Genomic DNA, 24,135 nt, shown 5'->3' with positions numbered 1-24,135 from the left:
CTACCCAAAATATCTTTTTTTTTTGCCCGAGCGATAAACAAAAATAAGGGTAAAAGTTAAGGACTTTTAAAAATAAGCTAAGAAGTTAGGAGAAGGTCGTGGATTTTAAATGCGTTCACTATACTTTATATGCGAGTTATATGCCACGAGAGAGCGCATACAGGGTGTTGTCGGGGGTGAGTGGAGAAGGTATGCCTGTTTTCCCATTTTCCAACGGTGAGTTAAAAGAGCGCCAGAGAGCTTCCAAGTGTGGCCTACTAGCCCCTGGAAGTAGGCTGCGACAAACGCAATACCAAGCAGTGGGGACTTTAAATACTGTTTAAGTTTGCTTTTGTACGCTGGTTAGCTCGATTTGTTTACAAAGTCCTTTTTTACATATCACATGAACCCAAACCTTAATGTTCGCGTTTCCCTGGCTGCTTGGTTTTGCGCTGATTGCAGCCTACTTCCAGGGGCTAGTAGGCCACACTTGGAAGCTCTCTGGCGCTCTTTTAACTCATCGTTGGAAAATGGGGGAAAAACAGGTATACTTCTCAACTCACCCCTACTCATCGGTCCAGGCATTTTTCTGAAAAACGATTTTTTGTAGGGTATGTTTAAATTTAAATTTCAGATCAATCCGATGAGATTTCACGGTTTTCAAAAATTGTTTCAATTGAAAAGTTGTTCAGCATAAGCAAAAACATACAAATAATGTCGATTCGTTCAGTAATAGGCATATTTTACAATTAGATTTAAGACCATGAAAAAAAAACAAGCCTGCACTACCCAAAATATCTTTTTTTTTGTCGGAGCGATAAACAAAAACCAGGAAAAAGTTAAGGAATTTTAAAAAATAAGCACAAATAACTTTTCGGGTGATTTAAATAATATTGGGCGCCTTTTTCTTTTAAATGAGAATGCTGAGAAGGAACTACCATCCTACGTGGAAAGTTCTTTTATTAGCACCAAATACGGAAATAACTAATATAATCGTAAATTCAAGTCAATTACTTCTTGGGTTCTTTTATTTATATGGTCTTTGTCGAACCAGTCTTATCTTGAAAGAATGTAGTGTTATGATAATAGGGAGTGTCATGCTTATATTCTATTTATGGTGCTTATAGCGCTACATACATAGTGCTTTTAGTGTTTATCACTTCTGGACATACACGGCTTCAATAATCTCCATCACCCACTAGGCTCACACTTATTTATTACTTCTGGCCATACACCCACATTTAAGAAGTGTATGTTAAAATCCCATAGAAAGTGTAAAATGTCTTAACTTGTAGATACGCTTAATGTAAACGATATACCTAATATTTGTAATGAAGATGAAAAATGCATGGTTAAACTTTTTTATTTACTTTCTAAATTAAAAAATAAATAAATAAATAAATAAATATCTTGTTATTCATACTATATCAGTCTATAATTGCCCACCAATTCAAAAAATGCAAATGAGCTCCATCGTTTCGAACACCTCTTCAGGTGAGTCCCAGTAAAATAAAGGTACAGTGGCATACTTATGAGTAATTATGTTACATATGGTAATATGTCTGAGCAATTAAACCAAAGCGCTGGCCTTTCCGCTTCTTCGATAATTAAGCGCCACACTTATTTATTACTTTTGTCCATACACGGCTTCGATGAGAAAGCGCCTCTTCTCTCTCGTTCCGTGCCGGAAATAAGAGGTTTTCTAGTACTCTGATTGGTCTCTCTCTTTACTCTCTCGTTGCGCGCGGTCTTATTTAAGTTAACCGATACTGCTTCGCGTGATTTGAACCCTAAAGAGCAGGAAATGAGCCTTTGTCGCCACTACTAGGTAACTGTTTCTCGTTTTCTTTTCTTCTTCGCCTGTTCATTTGGTATTTGTTATTGCGTTTATCGCTTCACCGTTTAAAAAAAAACTAGTGGAAAAATAACTGGAAACAATTGGGTTCAAGGCGCCTTACCGAACTTCTCATTACCGGCTGCTTGGTGGTTTTGGGTTCCGGTAGTTACAGAATACATCAGCACTAAGATTAAACCTTTGGCACGTGCATAGGGAATATTTTGGATAAACGCCATTTGTATTTGATATCATAGTTTCAGCTTTTCCATATTTAAATGCACTCCATTTAAAAAGGATAATACCCATTGTATAATACCAGGGGGTAAGCGCGTCAGCAAAAACGCAACGGGTGCCTTACGCGGCCGTCACTTCTCCTCCGGCTGAGGGGGAGTTACACGCGTGGCTAGACGAAACTTGAAATCGCACAGTTGCGACAGAAAGAAAAATAAACAAACAACAAGCTATCTTGTGACTAGATTTAAGGCTTGTATATAGTTCTCTTCGCTATATTTTGACGACTATTTTGAAATGACCGTCAGTGGCAGAGATGTGTATTATTTCAAAGAAAAAAAAGGGTGACTCACTTTCTCTTTGTTAAGTCAGTTTTTTAGGTTTGTAGAGCCTATTTCAAAAATCCTTTACCATTTTCAATTTTTCATATATCTTCATTTTCCAGTCTGTTTTCGTACGATAAAGCAGCAATTTAGAACTCGCGATCATAGTTGAATCATATATAAAGATTGCAAAATAGTGTAAGATTAAATTAATTTTGAGACCTCGGTTGATACAACCTAGTTTAAAATGAGTTTGAGAAAAACCCCATTTGGTTTCCAAAAGCGGAGAAAAAGCAAAATGGAAGATACTCTAATTAAGAGCCAATCTGGATCTATTAAACAATATTTTGAGTCCACCCTAATGACTAGCGATGCCGTTTAATCTCGTGATAGTTTCGAATTGGTAGGTAATAAGCCCCGAAATAGTTTTTTTCCTGCTTCGTGGGTGCGTGCTTACAGCAGCCTACTTCCAGGGGGTAGTAGGTTAAACTTTGAAGCGCTCTTTAAACTCGTCGCAGAGAAACGCGACAAAAACCTGCTTATTTCTCAGCTCATCCCCTACAACCACCAGAAATTTCTGTACTGACCCTGTTGACAAAGTAACGTTGTTAGTTATAGTAGTAGTGTAGTTTCAGATGGTTACCAGCGAAAACGCATGTTTGAAATTCGAAAATAACTAGCTAATGTTTATAATAGTTATTTTTATCTCCTTATATAATAATGCATAAATATTTTCATACATAGTTAGCATTATTTACATTTTTGAAAGCATTTCAATTTTGAATGGGCCTTGGCTGTATCACTCGGCGATTTGCAAAGAATAAGAGGAATAAGCCGAGAGTTATTAGTCTTTAGTCGCGTAATAATTTACAATGGCGAAACAGACCATTATTTAAAAAACGCATTAGGTAAATAGGTAGTGTCATACTTATGTTGATTATGTTACTTATGGTCAAAGTAAATATATTAAAAATTGGTGGGCAAGAGGGGCACCAAATTGTAGTGCCTACGTGGGAAAAATTGCTGACCGAGAACTTCTCTAGTTCCGCGAGACCGTAACGGTACCCGCACTTCGCGGTCGAGAATCTCGCGGCTTCACTGATTCTCACCACAGCAACTTCGCATTTTTTAAAGGCCGACCCGGGACAACTTAGAGAGTGTCTTCGACCTTGTGGAATAAAGGGGGTCCCAAACCAGATCTGGCCAAAAGCCGCGAACATCCTGGTTTGGTCCCCAAAAAATCAAGGTATGCAATTATGTCAAGCCTGGCGCCACCGAGACGCCAGGCATGTATCACACATAACTTGAAGCTATTTCTAAAAATATAACACAAAAAGGAGAAATACTCCGAATAAGATAATTGGCAACCCTCAATTCGGACTTGTTGTAAAAGAAACTACAGGGAAAGAAAGAAACGGTTTTAGGGGGTTCGCGGTGAATTGAAACTTTATGTGGGTGCAATCTGATTTTACACTGATTCATAATATGCAAAAATATTTTTAAGATATTCGATGGGGAATTTTTGCCGTTTTTTTTGGGCGTTTTGGAACATAATGCCTACGTTTAACTCTTTTAACCCGCGCCAAGGGTTAGAGAGCGTACGCGAATTTTCTTCGTAGTTCCTATGGAATTTGAGATACGGAGCTCAAACTTAGAATGCAAATAAAGAAGTTTACGTCTGACGCTATATGTTTAACCCTTTTGGCACGCGCCAAGGCCTAGAGAAAAATTATTCTAACCCCATCGATGGGCAACTAATATGATGGCCTTGGCCGGATTGTTCGATAAGATGTAAGCTCATGGAAAAAAAACATGCCTGCACTACCCAAATTATACGTCAGTTGGATCAAATATTAAATGGTTATGCTTAAATACGTCATACAGTTGATTTTTTACACATAGTCCACGTTTTCGTACCGCGCTTGTATTTGGTAATATCGAAAGTATTTGATTATTTGCGCATGTACAATTTTCGACTTGAGGAAATGATTTTATATAATCTATATCGATAGATCCCTCGACACAAATATTATTTTGCCCATCTGGATTATCCGGTTGGATCCCCAAATCTATACTAAGACATATCATCTTAGTTTTCCCAAATTGCGGGTTACCCAATAAATACGCCAAAACGCCTTTTTTAGGGTCGCAGTTATTTTCAACTGTTTCTCTGTTGAAAGCCAATAGATTTACACACGCGCCATTGTGAGTTATAAAAGGACTCGTATTTTTACAAATCATGTCGCATTGCGTGTCTTCTACGCTGTATACCATCGCCAGATTGCAATCTTGTTTAATTATTTCGCTTTGTGAGCCTGGAAATTTAATATCTGGTATGGGCGTCTTTATATTTCGGACCTTTTTCAAAACGATCAAAATTAATATTATAAGCCCAACTATAAGTAATAAAGCTAGGTGTATTATTTCCATGATTGTATAGTTTCCGCTTAGTTATTAAATGTATCGTTCTAACGCGCCGACTTGTCAAACGCCGATTTGCTTGGTTTTGCGCTGGTTGCAGCCTACTTCCAGGGGTTAGTAGCTCTCTGGCGCTACGAAAATGCGGCGCTCCCAGAGTTCCTATAAATTCCTATATTTTCAATATGCTCATATAATTTCCTATTTTCTCAAAATTGTTCCTATTTTAACCTCCTTGGTTCCGCTACTATCGCGGGAGCGAGGTGACGTCATTCTCTCTGGTGACATAAAATTCTTGGCAGAACCACTCTTTGAGCTCTGATTGGCTGAGATCTGGCTATCGTCTGCCACGGCGTTTGGTCCATTTGCGAGTTACACGGCAGCATTCTAGTTACCTATGAGATTTCTATGCCCTCAACGGTTGGGCTCCCAGAGTTCCTATAAATTCCTATAATTTCAATATACTCCTATAAATTCCTATTTTTTCAAGTACCAATTAAATTCTTAACCGGTGTAGCCATGTTTCTATTGTACAGGGGGTTTTTCCGATTTGATCGGCCCAGGTAATTTTCTGAAAAACTATTTAATCCAGAAATTTTTAAATTTAAATTTCAGAACAATCTGATGAGATTTCACGGTTTTGAAAAAAAAATATTTTATTTAACCGTTGCAAAGGCCCGTGCGCGCTCCCCAACAAGGGGGGTATTTTTTAAAGACGCGACGTCTTGTTTATTTTCTACTTTATCACGAGAGATGGCGCAGAAAGTTGGACGTGGTTAGGGATTTCCATAAAGTTTATTTTGGATTTTGTATGGAAACTGGGGACATTAATAAAATTATTGTGTATGAGGGTAAATAAATAATACATTTTTTAACTTTTGAAGGGTTTTTAATGTACACTGTTAAATAATAGGAAAATACATTGTTGATTCAATATTAGTAGCGGTTAAACTTTATGTACCTTTCTTGATAATGGTACGTAGTTCAAAGGTTTCTTAATGTGCAATGTATCACTCACATCTCTTGCGTAATTATATAGTAAAGGCCTTAAAAACTTTTCTAACAGTAATTTGGGTAGGTTTACATCCCCGCAATTACAAATAAGTGGTTTCACCTTGACTCTTGCGTTTCCTGCTTCTTTGCCTTTCACTTTCATTACAGTTAAGTATAGAATAGACAACCATTTTTATGTTTCACCTACAACACAAATAATTAATTAGTTAGTTATCACGACAATGAAATCTACTAGTCAATATGGAATAGATTTATCTGTGATCACTGTTAGGCTGAACTTTATATACATTTATAACCAATAAGTAAAACTATTGTTGTTGAAAAAATTTATATTTATGAAATATAAGAAGTTATTACCTTTCTTTTTTTCATATTTCTTGGTAAATAAAATTTCTTTATTGATGTTGAAACGTTAATTACATCCTAGCTCAGCGAGCAGTCCACTCCCCGGTACATCGCCACATTTGTTACATTCAATCTATGGGGATCCGTTTCCTAGGCAACGGTCCAGCTACGAGCAAACCTAGCGGATTTATTTGGCGAAGTAAAATACCAGAAAAGAAATAAAAATATCACCCGCGCACGGGCCTTTATTATAACGTAGGCAACGATTTAACCGGTAGGCGGAAGGCAAAAAAGTTTCAATTGAACAGTTGTTCAGCATACGCAAAAACAAACAAATAATGTCGATTCGTTCAGTAATAGCAGGAGTAAAATCCTGGTAATAGGCATATTTTTCAATGCAAGACCATGAAAAAAAAAAACAAGCATGCACTACCCAAATATCTTTTTTTGTCGGAGTGATAAACAAAAACCAGGAAAAAGTTGAGAACTTTAAGAAAAAAGGCTAAGAAGTCAGGAGAAGGTCGTGGAATTTAAAAAATAGGCCCAAAAGGTCTAGGAAAAGTTAGGACCTTTAAAAAAAATTACAAAAATTCAATTTTACGTCGACACCTTTTTTAAAGTAAATTTACTCTTTCTGTTTACCTAAGCAGTTTATAAAAGTACATTTTTGGTTTATGAATATACAGGTTTCAATAATTCACCTCGTGTTGCAACATGAACACCTTTTAAAATATTAAAGTAAGCCAACAAACTCTAGAACAATTTATGGTAAATGTGAAGTTAATAATAATTGAAAGCCCACTAAGACAATTTTTAAAAAGAAATAAAGTTAAATTACTTAAGTAAGAAAGTGATAGTTATATTTTAAACAACGTTATGTGGATCGTATTTTGAAAATAGCTTTCCCACTTTATTTAAATCTTTTTTTTTCAAACTTGATTTTCTTTCTGTTAGGAGTTGTTGGACATTCTACGTGACAAAGAATGTTGCAATCTGGAATCCAACATAAGTCTTTTCTTCTTGGCCAGCGGTATGACGTTGTCAATTCACCAGGTTTTAAGAATTTGATATATTAATATAAATTATTTTTATAAACTGGTAAGGTAAACAGAATATATTTTTTTTCGAAGGTGGTGTTCAAGTCGTAAATCACGGCCAACCGTGACCCGCGAATATTCAAATATCGATAAAATTGATTTTTTTTTAAAAACACGTTTTTATTTTTTTCTCGCGTTTAAAAAATAATACCTTCCAATTATATTTTTAAAAGACTTCTTACCCCATTATAAGAAAAATATAAAAAAATCAGATTATTTGAAGGTGGAGTACGCGTCGCAAATCGCGACCAACCATGACCCCCCCCGAATATTCAAATATTAAAAACAAAAATATTTTAAATTTAGGTTTCAGATTCAGGTTCAGCACTTCTTTTATGCCTAAAAATGTGCAGTTTCATTAATTTCGGTGAATTGGTTCAAAATATATTTGAATATATTCAAAATTTCGTATTGAAAAGCCAAAAATTTCAATTTTTGGATAAAAATTATATTTCGAAAAAACAAATTTTGTCGAGACTCAAAGTTTGAGAAACTTAGTTTCTTAACCCAGCGGTTCCCAATTTTGTTTTGCCCCAACTAATTTTTTTTAATTATCTTTAAAGACTCTTGACGCAAACAAAGATGGCCGGGCTGCGAATTCTCGGAACCCCAGGGTAATTCCGCGGAACACCTTTTGGGAACCGCTGTCTTAACCTAATGTATTTGTAGAAAAAATATTATTAAAATTAAAAATTAGGCATTTTTCCGTGTGGTCGATTTCACACGGAATGACTCGCATATGAATTTATATTCCGAGGTGTTGTGTCTGAAATGGAAAAATTTCACAAACCAAGCCAAACATCCTCCAATCCTATAAACAATCCTCACTTGTCGGAAGGATGTTTTATTAAAGCGCCTATTAAAGTCTAGCCGAAAAAGCGTTGTTATTGAACTAGAAAAATTAATAAAGTTAAACATCCGCCAGCTTTTCCCACGGTGATGATCATGGGTTGGAATTGTGAGTGGGAAGGTGATGGGGGTAGAAATCAGACATGATGATCGGCGGTATTCCGCGGACTTTCATTGGAAAGTTGCGACACGCCTTCTTCCTTTCCACGTTCTTCATTGGGCGTGAAATCAGATGGCGCATTTCGTCAACAGGGACGTATTGCGACATGTGATTTCGCGCCCAATGAAATCTCAAGAAGGCGTGTCACAACTTTCCTAGGAAAGTGCGAAGAATACTCCCATTGAATAGAGCTTTCATTTCAATCAATTCATTTCGAACTACAATACAGCGATTCAACTAGAAAATGTAAGTATAACTTAGTTGCTTAGCTGGGAAACGAACTAGATTTACGGATTTTAGCTTATCGTGTTTTACCGGGTATTTTCGAATTTGCAAATTTGCAACCTCTCGGATTTATAAGGATAGTTTAAACGACTTTCGTTCCGGACATAGTCGAATATTCGGCTTTTTGAAATTTCTTTCCAACGAGACTTAGAAATATTTTCGAATTTGCAAATTTGCAACCTCTCGGATTTATAAGGATAGTTTAAACGACTTTCGTTCCGGACATAGTCGAATATTCGGCTTTTTGAAATTTCTTTCCAACGAGACTTAGAAATATTTTCGAATTTGCAAATTTGCAACCTCTCGGATTTATAAGGATAGTTTAAACGACTTTCGTTCCGGAATTAGTCGAATATTCGGCTTTTTGAAATTTCTTTCCAACGAGACTTAGAAATATTTTCGAATTTGCAAATTTGTAACCTCTCGGATTTATAAGGATAGTTTAAACGACTTTCGTTCCGGAATTAGTCGAATATTCGGCTTTTTGAAATTTCTTTCCAACGAGACTTAGAAATATTTTCGAATTTGCAAATTTGTAACCTCTCGGATTTATAAGGATAGTTTAAACGACTTTCGTTCCGGACATAGTCGAATATTCGGCTTTATGAAATTTCTTTCCAACGAGACTTAGAAATATTTTCGAATTTGCAAATTTGTAACCTCTCGGATTTATAAGGATAGTTTAAACGACTTTCGTTCCGGACATAGTCGAATATTCGGCTTTATGAAATTTCTTTCCAACGAGACTTAGAAATATTTTCGAATTTGCAAATTTGTAACCTCTCGGATTTATAAGGATAGTTTAAACGACTTTCGTTCCGGACATAGTCGAATATTCGGCTTTATGAAATTTCTTTCCAACGAGACTTAGAAATATTTTCGAATTTGCAAATTTGCAACCTCTCGGATTTATAAGGATAGTTTAAACGACTTTCGTTCCGGAATTAGTCGAATATTCGGCTTTTTGAAATTTCTTTCCAACGAGACTTAGAAATATTTTCGAATTTGCAAATTTGTAACCTCTCGGATTTATAAGGATAGTTTAAACGACTTTCGTTCCGGAATTAGTCGAATATTCGGCTTTTTGAAATTTCTTTCCAACGAGACTTAGAAATATTTTCGAATTTGCAAATTTGCAACCTCTCGGATTTATAAGGATAGTTTAAACGACTTTCGTTCCGGACATAGTCGAATATTCGGCTTTTTGAAATTTCTTTCCAACGAGACTTAGAAATATTTTCGAATTTGCAAATTTGCAACCTCTCGGATTTATAAGGATAGTTTAAACGACTTTCGTTCCGGAATTAGTCGAATATTCGGCTTTTTGAAATTTCTTTCCAACGAGACTTAGAAATATTTTCGAATTTGCAAATTTGTAACCTCTCGGATTTATAAGGATAGTTTAAACGACTTTCGTTCCGGACATAGTCGAATATTCGGCTTTTTGAAATTTCTTTCCAACGAGACTTAGAAATATTTTCGAATTTGCAAATTTGCAACCTCTCGGATTTATAAGGATAGTTTAAACGACTTTCGTTCCGGACATAGTCGAATATTCGGCTTTTTGAAATTTCTTTCCAACGAGACTTAGAAATATTTTCGAATTTGCAAATTTGCAACCTCTCGGATTTATAAGGATAGTTTAAACGACTTTCGTTCCGGAATTAGTCGAATATTCGGCTTTTTGAAATTTCTTTCCAACGAGACTTAGAAATATTTTCGAATTTGCAAATTTGCAACCTCTCGGATTTATAAGGATAGTTTAAACGACTTTCGTTCCGGACATAGTCGAATATTCGGCTTTATGAAATTTCTTTCCAACGAGACTTAGAAATATTTTCGAATTTGCAAATTTGTAACCTCTCGGATTTATAAGGATAGTTTAAACGACTTTCGTTCCGGACATAGTCGAATATTCGGCTTTATGAAATTTCTTTCCAACGAGACTTAGAAATATTTTCGAATTTGCAAATTTGTAACCTCTCGGATTTATAAGGATAGTTTAAACGACTTTCGTTCCGGACATAGTCGAATATTCGGCTTTATGAAATTTCTTTCCAACGAGACTTAGAAATATTTTCGAATTTGCAAATTTGCAACCTCTCGGATTTATAAGGATAGTTTAAACGACTTTCGTTCCGGAATTAGTCGAATATTCGGCTTTTTGAAATTTCTTTCCAACGAGACTTAGAAATATTTTCGAATTTGCAAATTTGTAACCTCTCGGATTTATAAGGATAGTTTAAACGACTTTCGTTCCGGAATTAGTCGAATATTCGGCTTTTTGAAATTTCTTTCCAACGAGACTTAGAAATATTTTCGAATTTGCAAATTTGCAACCTCTCGGATTTATAAGGATAGTTTAAACGACTTTCGTTCCGGACATAGTCGAATATTCGGCTTTTTGAAATTTCTTTCCAACGAGACTTAGAAATATTTTCGAATTTGCAAATTTGCAACCTCTCGGATTTATAAGGATAGTTTAAACGACTTTCGTTCCGGAATTAGTCGAATATTCGGCTTTTTGAAATTTCTTTCCAACGAGACTTAGAAATATTTTCGAATTTGCAAATTTGTAACCTCTCGGATTTATAAGGATAGTTTAAACGACTTTCGTTCCGGACATAGTCGAATATTCGGCTTTTTGAAATTTCTTTCCAACGAGACTTAGAAATATTTTCGAATTTGCAAATTTGCAACCTCTCGGATTTATAAGGATAGTTTAAACGACTTTCGTTCCGGACATAGTCGAATATTCGGCTTTTTGAAATTTCTTTCCAACGAGACTTAGAAATATTTTCGAATTTGCAAATTTGCAACCTCTCGGATTTATAAGGATAGTTTAAACGACTTTCGTTCCGGAATTAGTCGAATATTCGGCTTTTTGAAATTTCTTTCCAACGAGACTTAGAAATATTTTCGAATTTGCAAATTTGTAACCTCTCAGATTTATAAGGATAGTTTAAACGACTTTCGTTCCGGACATAGTCGAATATTCGGCTTTTTGAAATTTCTTTCCAACGAGACTTAGAAATATTTTCGAATTTGCAAATTTGCAACCTCTCGGATTTATAAGGATAGTTTAAACGACTTTCGTTCCGGACATAGTCGAATATTCGGCTTTATGAAATTTCTTTCCAACGAGACTTAGAAATATTTTCGAATTTGCAAATTTGCAACCTCTCGGATTTATAAGGATAGTTTAAACGACTTTCGTTCCGGACATAGTCGAATATTCGGCTTTATGAAATTTCTTTCCAACGAGACTTAGAAATATTTTCGAATTTGCAAATTTGCAACCTCTCGGATTTATAAGGATAGTTTAAACGACTTTCGTTCCGGAATTAGTCGAATATTCGGCTTTTTGAAATTTCTTTCCAACGAGACTTAGAAATATTTTCGAATTTGCAAATTTGTAACCTCTCGGATTTATAAGGATAGTTTAAACGACTTTCGTTCCGGAATTAGTCGAATATTCGGCTTTTTGAAATTTCTTTCCAACGAGACTTAGAAATATTTTCGAATTTGCAAATTTGCAACCTCTCGGATTTATAAGGATAGTTTAAACGACTTTCGTTCCGGACATAGTCGAATATTCGGCTTTTTGAAATTTCTTTCCAACGAGACTTAGAAATATTTTCGAATTTGCAAATTTGCAACCTCTCGGATTTATAAGGATAGTTTAAACGACTTTCGTTCCGGACATAGTCGAATATTCGGCTTTATGAAATTTCTTTCCAACGAGACTTAGAAATATTTTCGAATTTGCAAATTTGCAACCTCTCGGATTTATAAGGATAGTTTAAACGACTTTCGTTCCGGAATTAGTCGAATATTCGGCTTTTTGAAATTTCTTTCCAACGAGACTTAGAAATATTTTCGAATTTGCAAATTTGTAACCTCTCGGATTTATAAGGATAGTTTAAACGACTTTCGTTCCGGACATAGTCGAATATTCGGCTTTTTGAAATTTCTTTCCAACGAGACTTAGAAATATTTTCGAATTTGCAAATTTGCAACCTCTCGGATTTATAAGGATAGTTTAAACGACTTTCGTTCCGGACATAGTCGAATATTCGGCTTTTTGAAATTTCTTTCCAACGAGACTTAGAAATATTTTCGAATTTGCAAATTTGCAACCTCTCGGATTTATAAGGATAGTTTAAACGACTTTCGTTCCGGACATAGTCGAATATTCGGCTTTTGGAAATTTCTTTCCAACGAGACTTAGAAATATTTTCGAATTTGCAAATTTGCAACCTCTCGGATTTATAAGGATAGTTGAAACGACTTTCGTTCGATTTTACGAGGTATTTAAGAAAAAAAAAAGGTGAAGCTTAAATTTCGGAGGCTTATTGTAGGACCCAGATTAATTTTATTGATTTTGAAATTTCATCCAATATTTCCTAGGACGATTTAGCTGGCGGGAAAGACGTTACATCGTGGGTCCCGTTTTTTATTTCTCATTTTTATTTTAGTTCGGCCGGTCTTTATAATTAGTTACATCGTGGGTCCGTATTTATTCTCATTTTAATTTTATTTCGGTCTGTCTTTATTATTAGTTCGTTAGACAGTTTTAAGTCGTTTTAATTCTGTAGTATCTCGATTTTACGAGGTATTTAAGAAAAAAAAAAGGTGAAGCTTAAATTTCGGAGGCTTATTGTAGGACCCAGATTAATTTTATTGATTTTGAAATTTCATCCAATATTTCCTAGGACGATTTAGCTGGCGGGAAAGACGTTACATCGTGGGTCCCGTTTTTTATTTCTCATTTTTATTTTAGTTCGGCCGGTCTTTATAATTAGTTACATCGTGGGTCCGTATTTATTCTCATTTTAATTTTATTTCGGTCTGTCTTTATTATTAGTTCGTTAGACAGTTTTAAGTCGTTTTAATTCTGTAGTATCTCGATTTTACGAGGTATTTAAGAAAAAAAAAAGGTGAAGCTTAAATTTCGGAGGCTTATTGTAGGACCCAGATTAATTTTATTGATTTTGAAATTTCATCCAATATTTCCTAGGACGATTTAGCTGGCGGGAAAGACGTTACATCGTGGGTCCCGTTTTTTATTTCTCATTTTTATTTTAGTTCGGCCGGTCTTTATAATTAGTTACATCGTGGGTCCGTATTTATTCTCATTTTAATTTTATTTCGGTCTGTCTTTATTATTAGTTCGTTAGACAGTTTTAAGTCGTTTTAATTCTGTAGTATCTCGATTTTACGAGGTATTTAAGAAAAAAAAAAGGTGAAGCTTAAATTTCGGAGGCTTATTGTAGGACCTAGATTAATTTTATTGATTTTGAAATTTCATCCCCGCTGACCAATATTCTGGAACACACGCGTTGTCCGTCGCGAATGATTACCAACCAGAAGGTGAAGAAATATTTCAATCAGCGAATCAGTACCAGAATTCCAGGCAGTAAACACAACTTATTTCGATCAATATTTGACGGACACCGCGTCAAAAACAGTTGACATTCCGACATCAGTAACAGACTTGGAAGGCAATGCTAGTGAAAGTAACGTTGCCCTCTCTGAATATCCATCTCAACCAGAAACGACATAGTACCAATGTGTCAAACAGACTCAGGGTTGCCAAATTTTTTGATTTTTTTTCAAAAAACCAAATAAATCTATTTTTTCGATTTAAATCATGTTTTTTTTTATTTAAATTGATTTTATTTTTAACCTATTCATTTATAGTGTAAATAACGTTTTTTTAGGTGTTTTTTGTTTAAATAACGAAACCTTTTAATATTTTATAAAGTATTTTATTAATTTTGTAATCAAATATTTCAAATTTTGAATAGGAACGCTCAAGTTAATTCTAGTTAACTTGTCACTTTATCACAGTTGAAATTATAATACACAGTGACAATCTTCATTATTCGTTATCGCTATATGGTAAACTTGATACAGAAGTTGAATTAGTTAAAATATACGAAGCTTGAAATCGACTACTAGTTAATTTTTTTAGTGATTCATCCAAGTATAATATAATGAAATTGGGAACTTTACTAATTTAATAAACCATATTGCATTGTACTATTTTGGTTTGCGACGGAGTAATTTGTCAAATCGATAGTATGATCTATCGAATGGGATCGGTTATTGAACGTGCTTTGTCCACCACCTTGGCCATTGCCACTGTTTAGTATGGTACAATAATTTGAACACTCGTTTTTCTTAAGCGCCGATTGTATGATTGTTATGTTAAACATTGAATGTAGAGTCGTTCCAATTTCGGTATATTTTTCGTGTATGTCTGCTGCCTCCGGTTTAACTTCGTCGCTCAATACGTCCGATATAATATGTTGGGCGACGTGGTCACAAATTATACCGCAATTTATCATGGCCGAATCTATAGGTGGTATATTCGGATGTTGTTCGAATGGGTTATAATTTTCTATAGGGACAGTTCCCGATGCGATAACCACCGGTCGTTCGAAATTTTTTAAACAGAAACTGTCGAACATTGCCTCGTTAAGATATATATGTAACCAGCTATTAGCTATATCGTGTTCGTACCACAATGGTTCTGGTAACTCCATCCATGTGTTCGACATACTAACCTTTTTAAAATAAATGTTATTATATTTTAAAATATTAGAAACAACATTAGGGATCGCTCTAACGCTGTTTTTCGAATTGGAAGCTTCTATCATTAAAGACCCGAATAACACGTCCAGATACGCTCGTATGTTATACGATATTTGCTTGGGGACATCGCCGTTATCGCCAAATTTAGCGTTCAAATCTTTATTTCGAATTTGTGGTTTTATAAGCGTACCCCCTGCCAATTTTAATACATCGATCGGTGGCGATATGTTTTTTCCATTTAAATTAGGCTCGATGTAATCAATATTCCCCAGGCCATCGCCGTCTTGGCCTTTATCGTTTACGATAGAAAATATGTCCACGTATTTGGTCGTGGGGTCATCTTCGGGTCTACTTTTCCGTTTAAGTGGGTCAGAAATTGATTCCACAATAGCTGTTTTGGGGTTTTTCGCGTTTCTACGCCTCTTGTTTCCATTCATAATGAATTACAACAACTCTATATATCTATATTTACCACCAAACTTTAATTTTAAATATCAGGACCTATCGTTATACCGTATTTTTTTAAAGAGCCAACTCCTCTCCTTTTTTTTTCTCCTATAATTTCACGAAATTTCCTATAATACTCTATATTTTAACTCAAAAGTCCGATGAGATTAAAATAGTTGATATTTTACTCTTATAAATCTTTATAAAGTTCTTTATTTTTCTATATTTCAGTGAGAAATAGCACTGAAAATAAAACAACGAAGTATCCGGTAAAACTTAATATGACGTCCAAGGTGTCTGATAACGGGAAAAATATGAAAGGTACTATAGGTTAAATAGGTTTGAAATGCTGCATTTTTAAGGAAACGAATTAATTTTTATGTATTATAGCCTCGGAATACCTGAATATTGCAAAGGAAAGCAGAAGGTATGCTTAGAGTATTATATTTAATGATTCCCTAAAAAAAAGAAATAGTGACCGTTTTTGTAGAATAAATGAATGGTTTTGAGGTGTGAAAAATAGTTTCTTTCAAAAATTTATTTGCCTAATTTTTTTTGGGGGGTCATTTTAAATTACCTTACTTTTGGGGACCATTTTAAAATGACTTGGACTTTTCCCTGTCATTTTGGAATGATTTCCAAATTCCCCGACCTTTCGGAAACCTTTTAAAATTCCCTGACTTTTCAGAAACCTTTTAAAATTCCCCGACCTTTTGGAAACATTTTCGAATTTCCTGACTTCGGCATGTTTTCCAGGTCGTGTGCGAACCCTAGCTGTATTGAGTTTGGCAATAGCGAACTCATTAATATTGTACGGAGAGGCACGGTAAAGTGTACTTTGTTCTTTCAACATTAAGTTTCATATTATAATAAATTAGTTAACAATAATATATGGTTCAAGAATCATTTGTAATAATTTTTTTTATAGTTAAAATAAATTTGAGTGTTCAAAAGTTCAAACCACAGTAAAATTGGTATTAATTAAATTGAAAAAAATCATGCTAGAGGTACAATCATATTACCATTCCCTTAAAGACTTGCATTTCATTTTAATTTTTTTAAGTACGCTCGCAAATTGGCCATTTGACTGGCAATTCTATTCACACTGCTCCAGTCAAATATCTGACTGACACATTTTTTTAAAATTTAATCACGTTGGTTCTTGTAATTAAATTATTTAATTATATAATTGACAAATAATTTTTTTTCATCATTGTTTTGCCAGTTTCTTAATTTCCAGTAGCTTTTTCTTCCTTGAAAACAAGGTTTGAGAAAACTAACGTAGGCAGTTTTGGAGATACCTTCATTTCTTAAGGGGCGTTATCCATCATAACACCGGTTATAAGCATTTGATAGATCAGATTCGTTTAAATGATTGAAATGCGAGTTTCTATACCACTAGGTGAGTTTATGTAGAAATTTGCAAATTGGTTTTACATATATTTAATTATTTTTAAGGTGTTCTGACGAAAAAGCCGTTTCTGTGGTGAAGGTTTTACTGTTTCCGCAGTATAATGGAGAGTAGTAAACCAGAAATGACATTTTTATATCATTCGATGGCTTAACATTCAGCAAGAAGGGGAATGGGAATAAAACCGAAAGAGACAAAGAATTTGACCAGAGTAGAGAGTAAGTAGTTCTTAATTCGAATATATTAATGCATGCACGTACGTAAGTGTGATTGGATGCGTGTATGCGTTTATGAATATGTTTATGTATGAGTGGATAAGTCAGGGATTTTTAAAATTAGGGGTGGGGGGGGGGAGTCAGGAATTTAAATAACATCATATCATTGGGTATCTTCTCTTTTGGGGCGTCATGTCTGGCACTTTTTCCCCAGAGAGGAGAGAGATGCTCTCAGCATGTTTGTTGTAAAATATAATTAAGTTAATGATATTAAAAAAAAATTGTTCCACTTTGTACTTTTACCCATGAAATCAGGGATATTGCTAAAAAGGAGTCAGGGATAACCTGGATAAGTCAGGGATTTAAATCCAAAAATTTCGTGCGAACCCTGAGAAATTATTTTGGATATTTGTGTAAATGTGAATACCTATGCATGAATTGTTTTTTTTATATCAGTGGCCGATGAAATACCTTGAATATATTTGTACGTATGCAAATGTGGGTTGATGTATGGATATTCATTCGCTTCATTTTTTTCAGAATCTCATAAAGAAATTCCAAAGCTGTAAATAAGAGGATTTGAATAACGTTTGAAGTAAATTTTCTTCAATGTTTCTAATCTCAAATGTAATAAATTATTAATTAATTATTCTTCTTCCAGTAATCATAATGGCGGTAGTAATTTTTTTTTTTTAGGCAAGGCTTAACCTAGAAGGGCAATATAGATGATGTTCAATACTCAGGAAAAAACATTTGTTATTGGGAAGCCCCGGACGAAATTAATTACATTGAAGATGGGTATTTAAAATATGGTGGTAAAAAGACCCCAGAGAAACAAATTGCAGGGGTTTAAAAAAAATGACAGATCTGGCTGACCACGCAACTGGTTCACCTCGTCCACAGTTCAACCTTTTCAAGTTGTCACGTTTAATTGTGCCCAAACTGCTTATTCTCACCCCCCCCCCCCCCCCCAGAATACCAAAATAAAATCCCAATCCCCTTACATAATGTTTTGGTTCAAAGCTTAAACATTACTCTGTAGTTATTTAAATTTTATTCTTAAGCAGACTAAAGAATGATTTACACACCATTGCAACCAAGGAGCACCTTCTATATAATGGTAATTAGCTATAGTGTTAAAATAACAATGTAAATGAAAATTCTAATAACTGTTTTTTGATCTGTTTGTACCTGTTCTTTAGTAACTTCTGGAACGTCTTGGGCTCTCTCTCTCTCTCTCAATTACTTGCCCGCTTTCTCTTAGTCTGCGATCAACATCTATGAACGTGCGACGATCTGCTACCCTTATTTGCGGGAAAACCTCACACTTTCGAGCTTCCTTGCCATCTCCCCCAGACCAATGATACCTTAGGTGCATATCCACATATTTGGGAATAAGTAAAATGTAGTCGAATGAAAAATAAGACTTTTTTTTTATTAAAAAAAACCCCAATTGTTTTCTTCTACAGAACTGACTTGATTGAGCTAAACAAATACATCAAGAGAGATAGAGAGAACTATTCCAGTTGCCAGCAGTCGACTAAACTCTTGGACAACTAGAAGATGCCATAATGTTTTCAAAGCTTGACGCTGTCATCGGATACTGGCAAATAAATACTAGCTCTTGATCCAGAATCGGTACGTCGCACCACCTTTCAACGACGTTCAATTTTATCCTCAATGGTAAACACCACCACAAGCGGACTTAAGAATGATTTTCACCCCATTGCAACCAATTCGTCTTCTCCCAGGAGCGTCTTCGATTATGGTAATTAGCCATAGTATAGTGTTAAAATAATAATACTTCGGAGGAAATTTCTAATAACTGTTTTTTTTTATTCTGGTATTTGCCGGTTCTTTAGTAGCTTTTAGAACATCTTGGGCTCTCTCTCTCGATAACTTGCTGGTGGTACTTTCCCGCTTTCTCTTGCTGCATTCTTTAAAACTTATTTAATGGCTCGAGTGTGGACACCATTCGTCAAAGATGTCGGTAGTTTCGTTGGCAGTGATTAATTAGTGATTATTCGAAATGGATTGTCGGAGTATCTGAGACTTGAAATTAGCACCGGGGTCAAGAAGTGTCTGGACTGCGTGGGATGTTCCTTCGATTGTTGCAATGTGTATGGCCGCGTGTAAGCACTCAAAATTGCCGGCTCGTATGGCTGTCAATAGTGGAGGCAAGTGCCTGTGTTTGACTTGTAGATTTACCAGCGATTCACTTTCTAAAAGAAATATCAGCGAAGTTACTCTATCGTTAACTACCGCGAAATCTAGAGCTGAATAATGGTCCCTATTACGGTCCACATTGTTAAGGAGCCAAAATCGGGTTTCGTCATCACCGGCTTTTTGCAGCAATTTTCCCAAGCGTTCGACGTCTCCTTCGGCGGAAGACTCGAAAGAACTCCTCGATCAAACTCTTTTTCGCGCGCAACGATTCATTCGACACATTCGTACCTGGAAATGCCAACGCTGCCGCCATAAAATAGATAAGTTCTTCCGATATCAAAGTCTTATCATGCATTATTTCCCAAATAATAATATCTCGAAGGATTTTGGAGCAAGAAGAATGAAAATTAAAAAATATGTCGGCGTGTGGTGATTTGTGTGGTGAATTGAACTTCGAATAAGTCGATATTTTGCATCTTCAGCCTCTTGTGTCTCCAAACCATTTTCGATAAATATGTTAACCACAGTTTCAAATATAATTATCGGTATAATATAATTTAAAAAAGTTATCAGTATTTCACAAAAAAAATTCAGTAGGAATGAGTTTTTGTAATGTACGCTTAGGTTTAGTATCGAAGTTGATTCTTAGAAATATGTTTACAATTAAACTATAGTACGCTCTCAAAAAAATAGTACCATTTGTAATATTAGGCAAAATTGAATCTAATTTTTTTTTATAACTTATGGGATTTCCTATCTCATATTCGATAGATTGAATGATTTTGAAGTGTTCAGTAACTCCCTGGGAACTAAACGCACACCTATGAAAAAAAAGTGTAGGCATAACTACAGTTAATAGCAAGTGACACCCAATTTGAAATTTAAAAAAAAAAGGGAAAGTGTGGACATTTGCTCCCGCTAAGCCTAGGCCTAGGATTCTCAGCCGAAATGCCAAAAGACAGTTACTTATTTTATTATTAACTTAAAGGGGAATTTAACCTCGGGTATTTGGTGTGGAACAGCAACTTTTGCAGCTCCGGCCGCTCTTAACTTGGCCTTTTTAAATGTTTGGCGCCACTGTACAGGGTAATTTGAAAAATTTAAGGGGTCTTCCATAAAGATTTCTTTGCAGGTTATATTCACTTTAAAGTAGAGGACCCAACTGTAAATCAGTGAGAAACTGAGGTGGTGATCCTAATAAAGCTATTATTTATTTATTTAATTAATACCAATTTTACTTTGGTTTGAACTTTTGAACACTCAAAATTTATTTTAATTATAAAAAATTGTTACAAATGATTCTTGAACCCATTCGGAGATTCCATGTACGGTTTATATGGGGTTATTTTGAAAGTGTCTCTTTTTTTTTAATTATATATTATTTTTAACCATTTTATTTTAATATGAAACTTAATGTTGAAAGACCAAAGCAAACTTTACCGTACATCTCGAGCAATCAAATGGAAAACGCTATTAATGAGTTCGTTATTGCCAAACTCAATACAGGCAGATACAGGGTTCGTACACGACCTGGAAAACCTGCCAAAGTCACCAAATTTGAAAATGTTTCCAAAAGGTCAGGGAATTTGGAAATCATTCCAAAATGACAGGGAAAAGTCCAAGGCATTTGAAGATGCCCCCCCCCCCAAAAAGTACGGAAATTTAAAATGACCCTCCCCCCCCCCCCCCAAAAAAAAATCAGGCAAATAATTTTTTTTGATAGAAAATAGTTTTCAAGATTTTCGCACCTCAAACCGTTAATTTATTCTACAACAATTTGCCAATTTGGTCAGGGGGGGGGGGAGACCTGGATATGTCAGGTAATTTAATCCCGGAAATTATGTACGAACCCCGTTCCATTTTATAGAATTATATACTTCCTAAATTACGTACGTGATTAAATTAAAAAAATAATCTGTCGGTCAGAGCAGAGTGAATGGAATTTCCAGTTAATTTTGCCAATTTGTGAGCGAGTTAATAATGGACTCGTCGGGATTTATTTCTGTTTCGAGTCCATTTCGAGTAATATTTAGGCCTTGGTGAAGGACTCGGGTACTGTCAGAGTCCGAGTACCCACTCAAAGATCCAATGTTGTAGGGTTATTTTGAAAGTGTCTCTTTTTTTTTTAATTATATATTATTGTTTACCATTTCATTTTAATATGAAACTTAATGTTGAAAGACCAAAGCAAACTTTACCGTACATCTCGAGCAATCAAATGGACAACGCTATTAATGAGTTCGTTATTGCCAAACTCAATACAGGCACAGGGTTCGCACACGACCTGGAAAACCTGCCAAAGTCAGGAAATTCGAAAATGTTTCCAAAAGGTCAGGGAATTTTAAAAGGTTTCCGAAAGGTCGGGGAATTTGGAAATCATTCCAAAATGACAGGGAAAAGTCCAAGGCATTTGAAGAAGGTCCCCCCCCCCCCCCCCAAAAAAGTACGGAAATTTAAAATGACCCCCCAAAGAAAATCAGGCAAATAATTTTTTTTGAAAGAAAATAGTTTTCAAGATCTTCACACCTCAAACCGTTAATTTATTCTACAAAAATTTGCCAATTTGGTCAGGGGGAAGACCTGGATATGTCAGGTAATTTAATCCCGGAAATTTTGTACGAACCCCGTTCCATTTTATAGAATTATATAATTACGTACGTGATTAAATTAAAAAAATAATCTGTCGGTCAGAGCAGAGTGAATGGAATTTCCAGTTAATTTTGCCAATTTGTGAGCGAGATAAATAATGGACTCGTCGGGATTTATTTATGTTTCGAGTCCATTTCGAGTAATATTTAGGCCTTGGTGAAGGACTCGGGTACTGTCAGAGTCCGAGTACCCACTCAAAGATCCCATGTTGTAGGGTTATATTGAAATTGTCTCTTTTTAATTATCTAATATTTAAAACCCGTTCATTTTATAGAAGTATTTTAATATGAAACTTAATGTTGAAGGAGCAAAGCAATATTAATGACTTCTTTATTGCCAAACTCATTGTCACGATTAAAAAAAATCACTCAATTCGTTCCTATTGTCATGGAAACTCTTAAGTTTAAGAAGTTGAAGGTTTCATTGTTTTAAAATTTTCCATTTGCCTGAATGGGGTGGAGCCGGGTTTAATCCCAGCTAGTGGCATTGGGTGAAAAATCCGGAACCACTCCATCTACGTAGAGTTTGCAAGTTCTCTCCCCCACTGGTTAAAAGGGGTTTTCCCCAGAGATCTTCGGTTTCCCCTCCCCATAAAAACTTGTTGAGGTTAGCGGTAATAGTAAGTGTATGGTTGGCTAACTGTTGGCTCGCGTGGCATGAAGGGCTGGCCGCCAACCTCCTACGCAATTTAACTCAGCCACTGGTTAAAAGGCCCTATAAGTCGCTAGATGACTTACGCCTGTAGTGGTAACTTGGGTATTAGCTTAGATGATTATTAATTAAAACACTTGTTGACCTCATTATCCTTCTCATCATTAGAGTTATTTGAAATATTTAAATGATAAATGTGCAATGTTTTTATTAAACTCGTAAGAACAAAGTATGAAAATGTGTATTTTGTACAAGTTTTACAATAAATGTTTGAATTATCTTCCTTCAACTCTAATACCAAGACGACCGCGTCGAAGGAGTGAATCGCGTGTTGAAATACTCCCGGTGTCTTCCGAATCTGTTCGGTAGCGGCTTAGATCCTTGCCACCAAATCAATGTCAGAATCTAAAAGGTCCAGCGGAGTTAGGTCGGGTGATCTCGGAGGCCGTTAGGCTGAACCTCCTCTCCTTATCCATCCGCGTGGAAATCGCTGGTTCAGTTCTTCCCTGACCGCCAAGGCGTAGTGAGCGGTTATTATTATAATTGGGTTAATGTTATTACGTAATTACTTTAGTTCGTTTTCTTAAAAATTGTATTTTAATGAAAACCTAAATATATTTGTAAATATAATTGTATTAAAAGTGAAATAAACATATCATATTCAATTCAAAATAATTCCCTAATTATTTTTAATTTTCTTGAAGTGGTCATAAAAAAATGTATTTCTTTTCTTTAAAAGTTGCGTCTGTAAGGACTTAAGAGAAGGAGGGAGGGAGGGAGGGAGGGGGGGGGGACTCTTTTTATAATCGCAATTTTAACTTTTGGGTTTTTGGTTTTCTCATTCCGAGATTTTCTATTCTATTTTTGTTTTATTTATTATTTGGCTATAAAATGGGCAAGAATATGGCGAGGGGCTGATCACTCCGCGTAATCGGTGTACAGAGCCGTACCTTTGACTGTACTAATGGGATTACGCGTAATCTTTGGCAGTGGTAATCTAACTCGTAAGTGTAATCCGGTGTACAGACGTTCTAAGAGTGGTTAGCCCCTCGGAATATGGGCTTTACGACGTCTCTATAAACGGAATATACATATGTTTTTCTACTTCAGGAGTAAAAGAAATGTTTCTTATAGTTTAAATACATACGTTTAGTAGCCCAATAGTGTGACTCCCAAAATTACTAGGATTAATAAAAAGGTTAAAATCTAACGTTTTCCACCTTTTTTTTTTTACTGGTTCTTTATTTGGCCTTTTTTTTATATTTTCTTCCTTTTTTTACGCATTCTGTATCCTAAATATTTTCTTATAATTCAAGTTAAAATTTTCTATTTTCTCTATAAATTTTCGTTTCATTTCCCCAGTCACCTTGCAAGTTATTATTATTATTATTATTAATATTATTATTATTATTTTTTAACTAATGGTTTCTGGCTTATGGTGGCCGTCGCGCAAATAGC

The 24,135-nt window shown here is 35.2% G+C and overlaps 1 protein-coding gene across 15 annotated transcripts in view; it reads left to right on the top strand.

The window, feature by feature from the left end:
• The window catches only part of LOC149940922 (uncharacterized), a 29,684-nt gene extending 9,085 nt beyond the window's left edge, over positions 1–20,599 (top strand). Inside the window, exons 4-14 of one of the 15 annotated variants that reach the window (XR_016481135.1) lie at positions 7,102–7,177; positions 15,817–15,906; positions 15,976–16,012; positions 16,274–16,411; positions 16,851–16,987; positions 17,044–17,214; positions 17,752–17,806; positions 17,908–18,331; positions 18,414–18,583; positions 18,681–18,979; positions 19,074–20,599. Coding sequence is in view for 8 of the 15 variants with exons in the window: in XM_090177316.1 (XP_090033442.1) it covers positions 7,102–7,177; positions 15,817–15,906; positions 15,976–16,012; positions 16,274–16,411; positions 16,811–16,856 (387 nt within the window). In the remaining 7 variants the exon portion in view is untranslated. The other 14 variants (XR_016481134.1, XR_016481133.1, XR_016481137.1 and 11 more) reach the window with 14 other exon arrangements.
• The last annotated feature ends 3,536 nt before the right edge of the window (positions 20,600–24,135 follow it).

This window comes from Leiobunum rupestre, chromosome 6 (assembly GCF_980474605.1).
Source record: "Leiobunum rupestre chromosome 6, qqLeiRupe1.1.hap1, whole genome shotgun sequence".
Classification (NCBI taxonomy): Eukaryota; Metazoa; Arthropoda; class Arachnida; order Opiliones; family Sclerosomatidae; genus Leiobunum; species Leiobunum rupestre.
The sequence above is the reverse complement of the archived record's forward strand: the minus strand, read 5'-3'. Positions and strand labels throughout refer to the sequence as shown.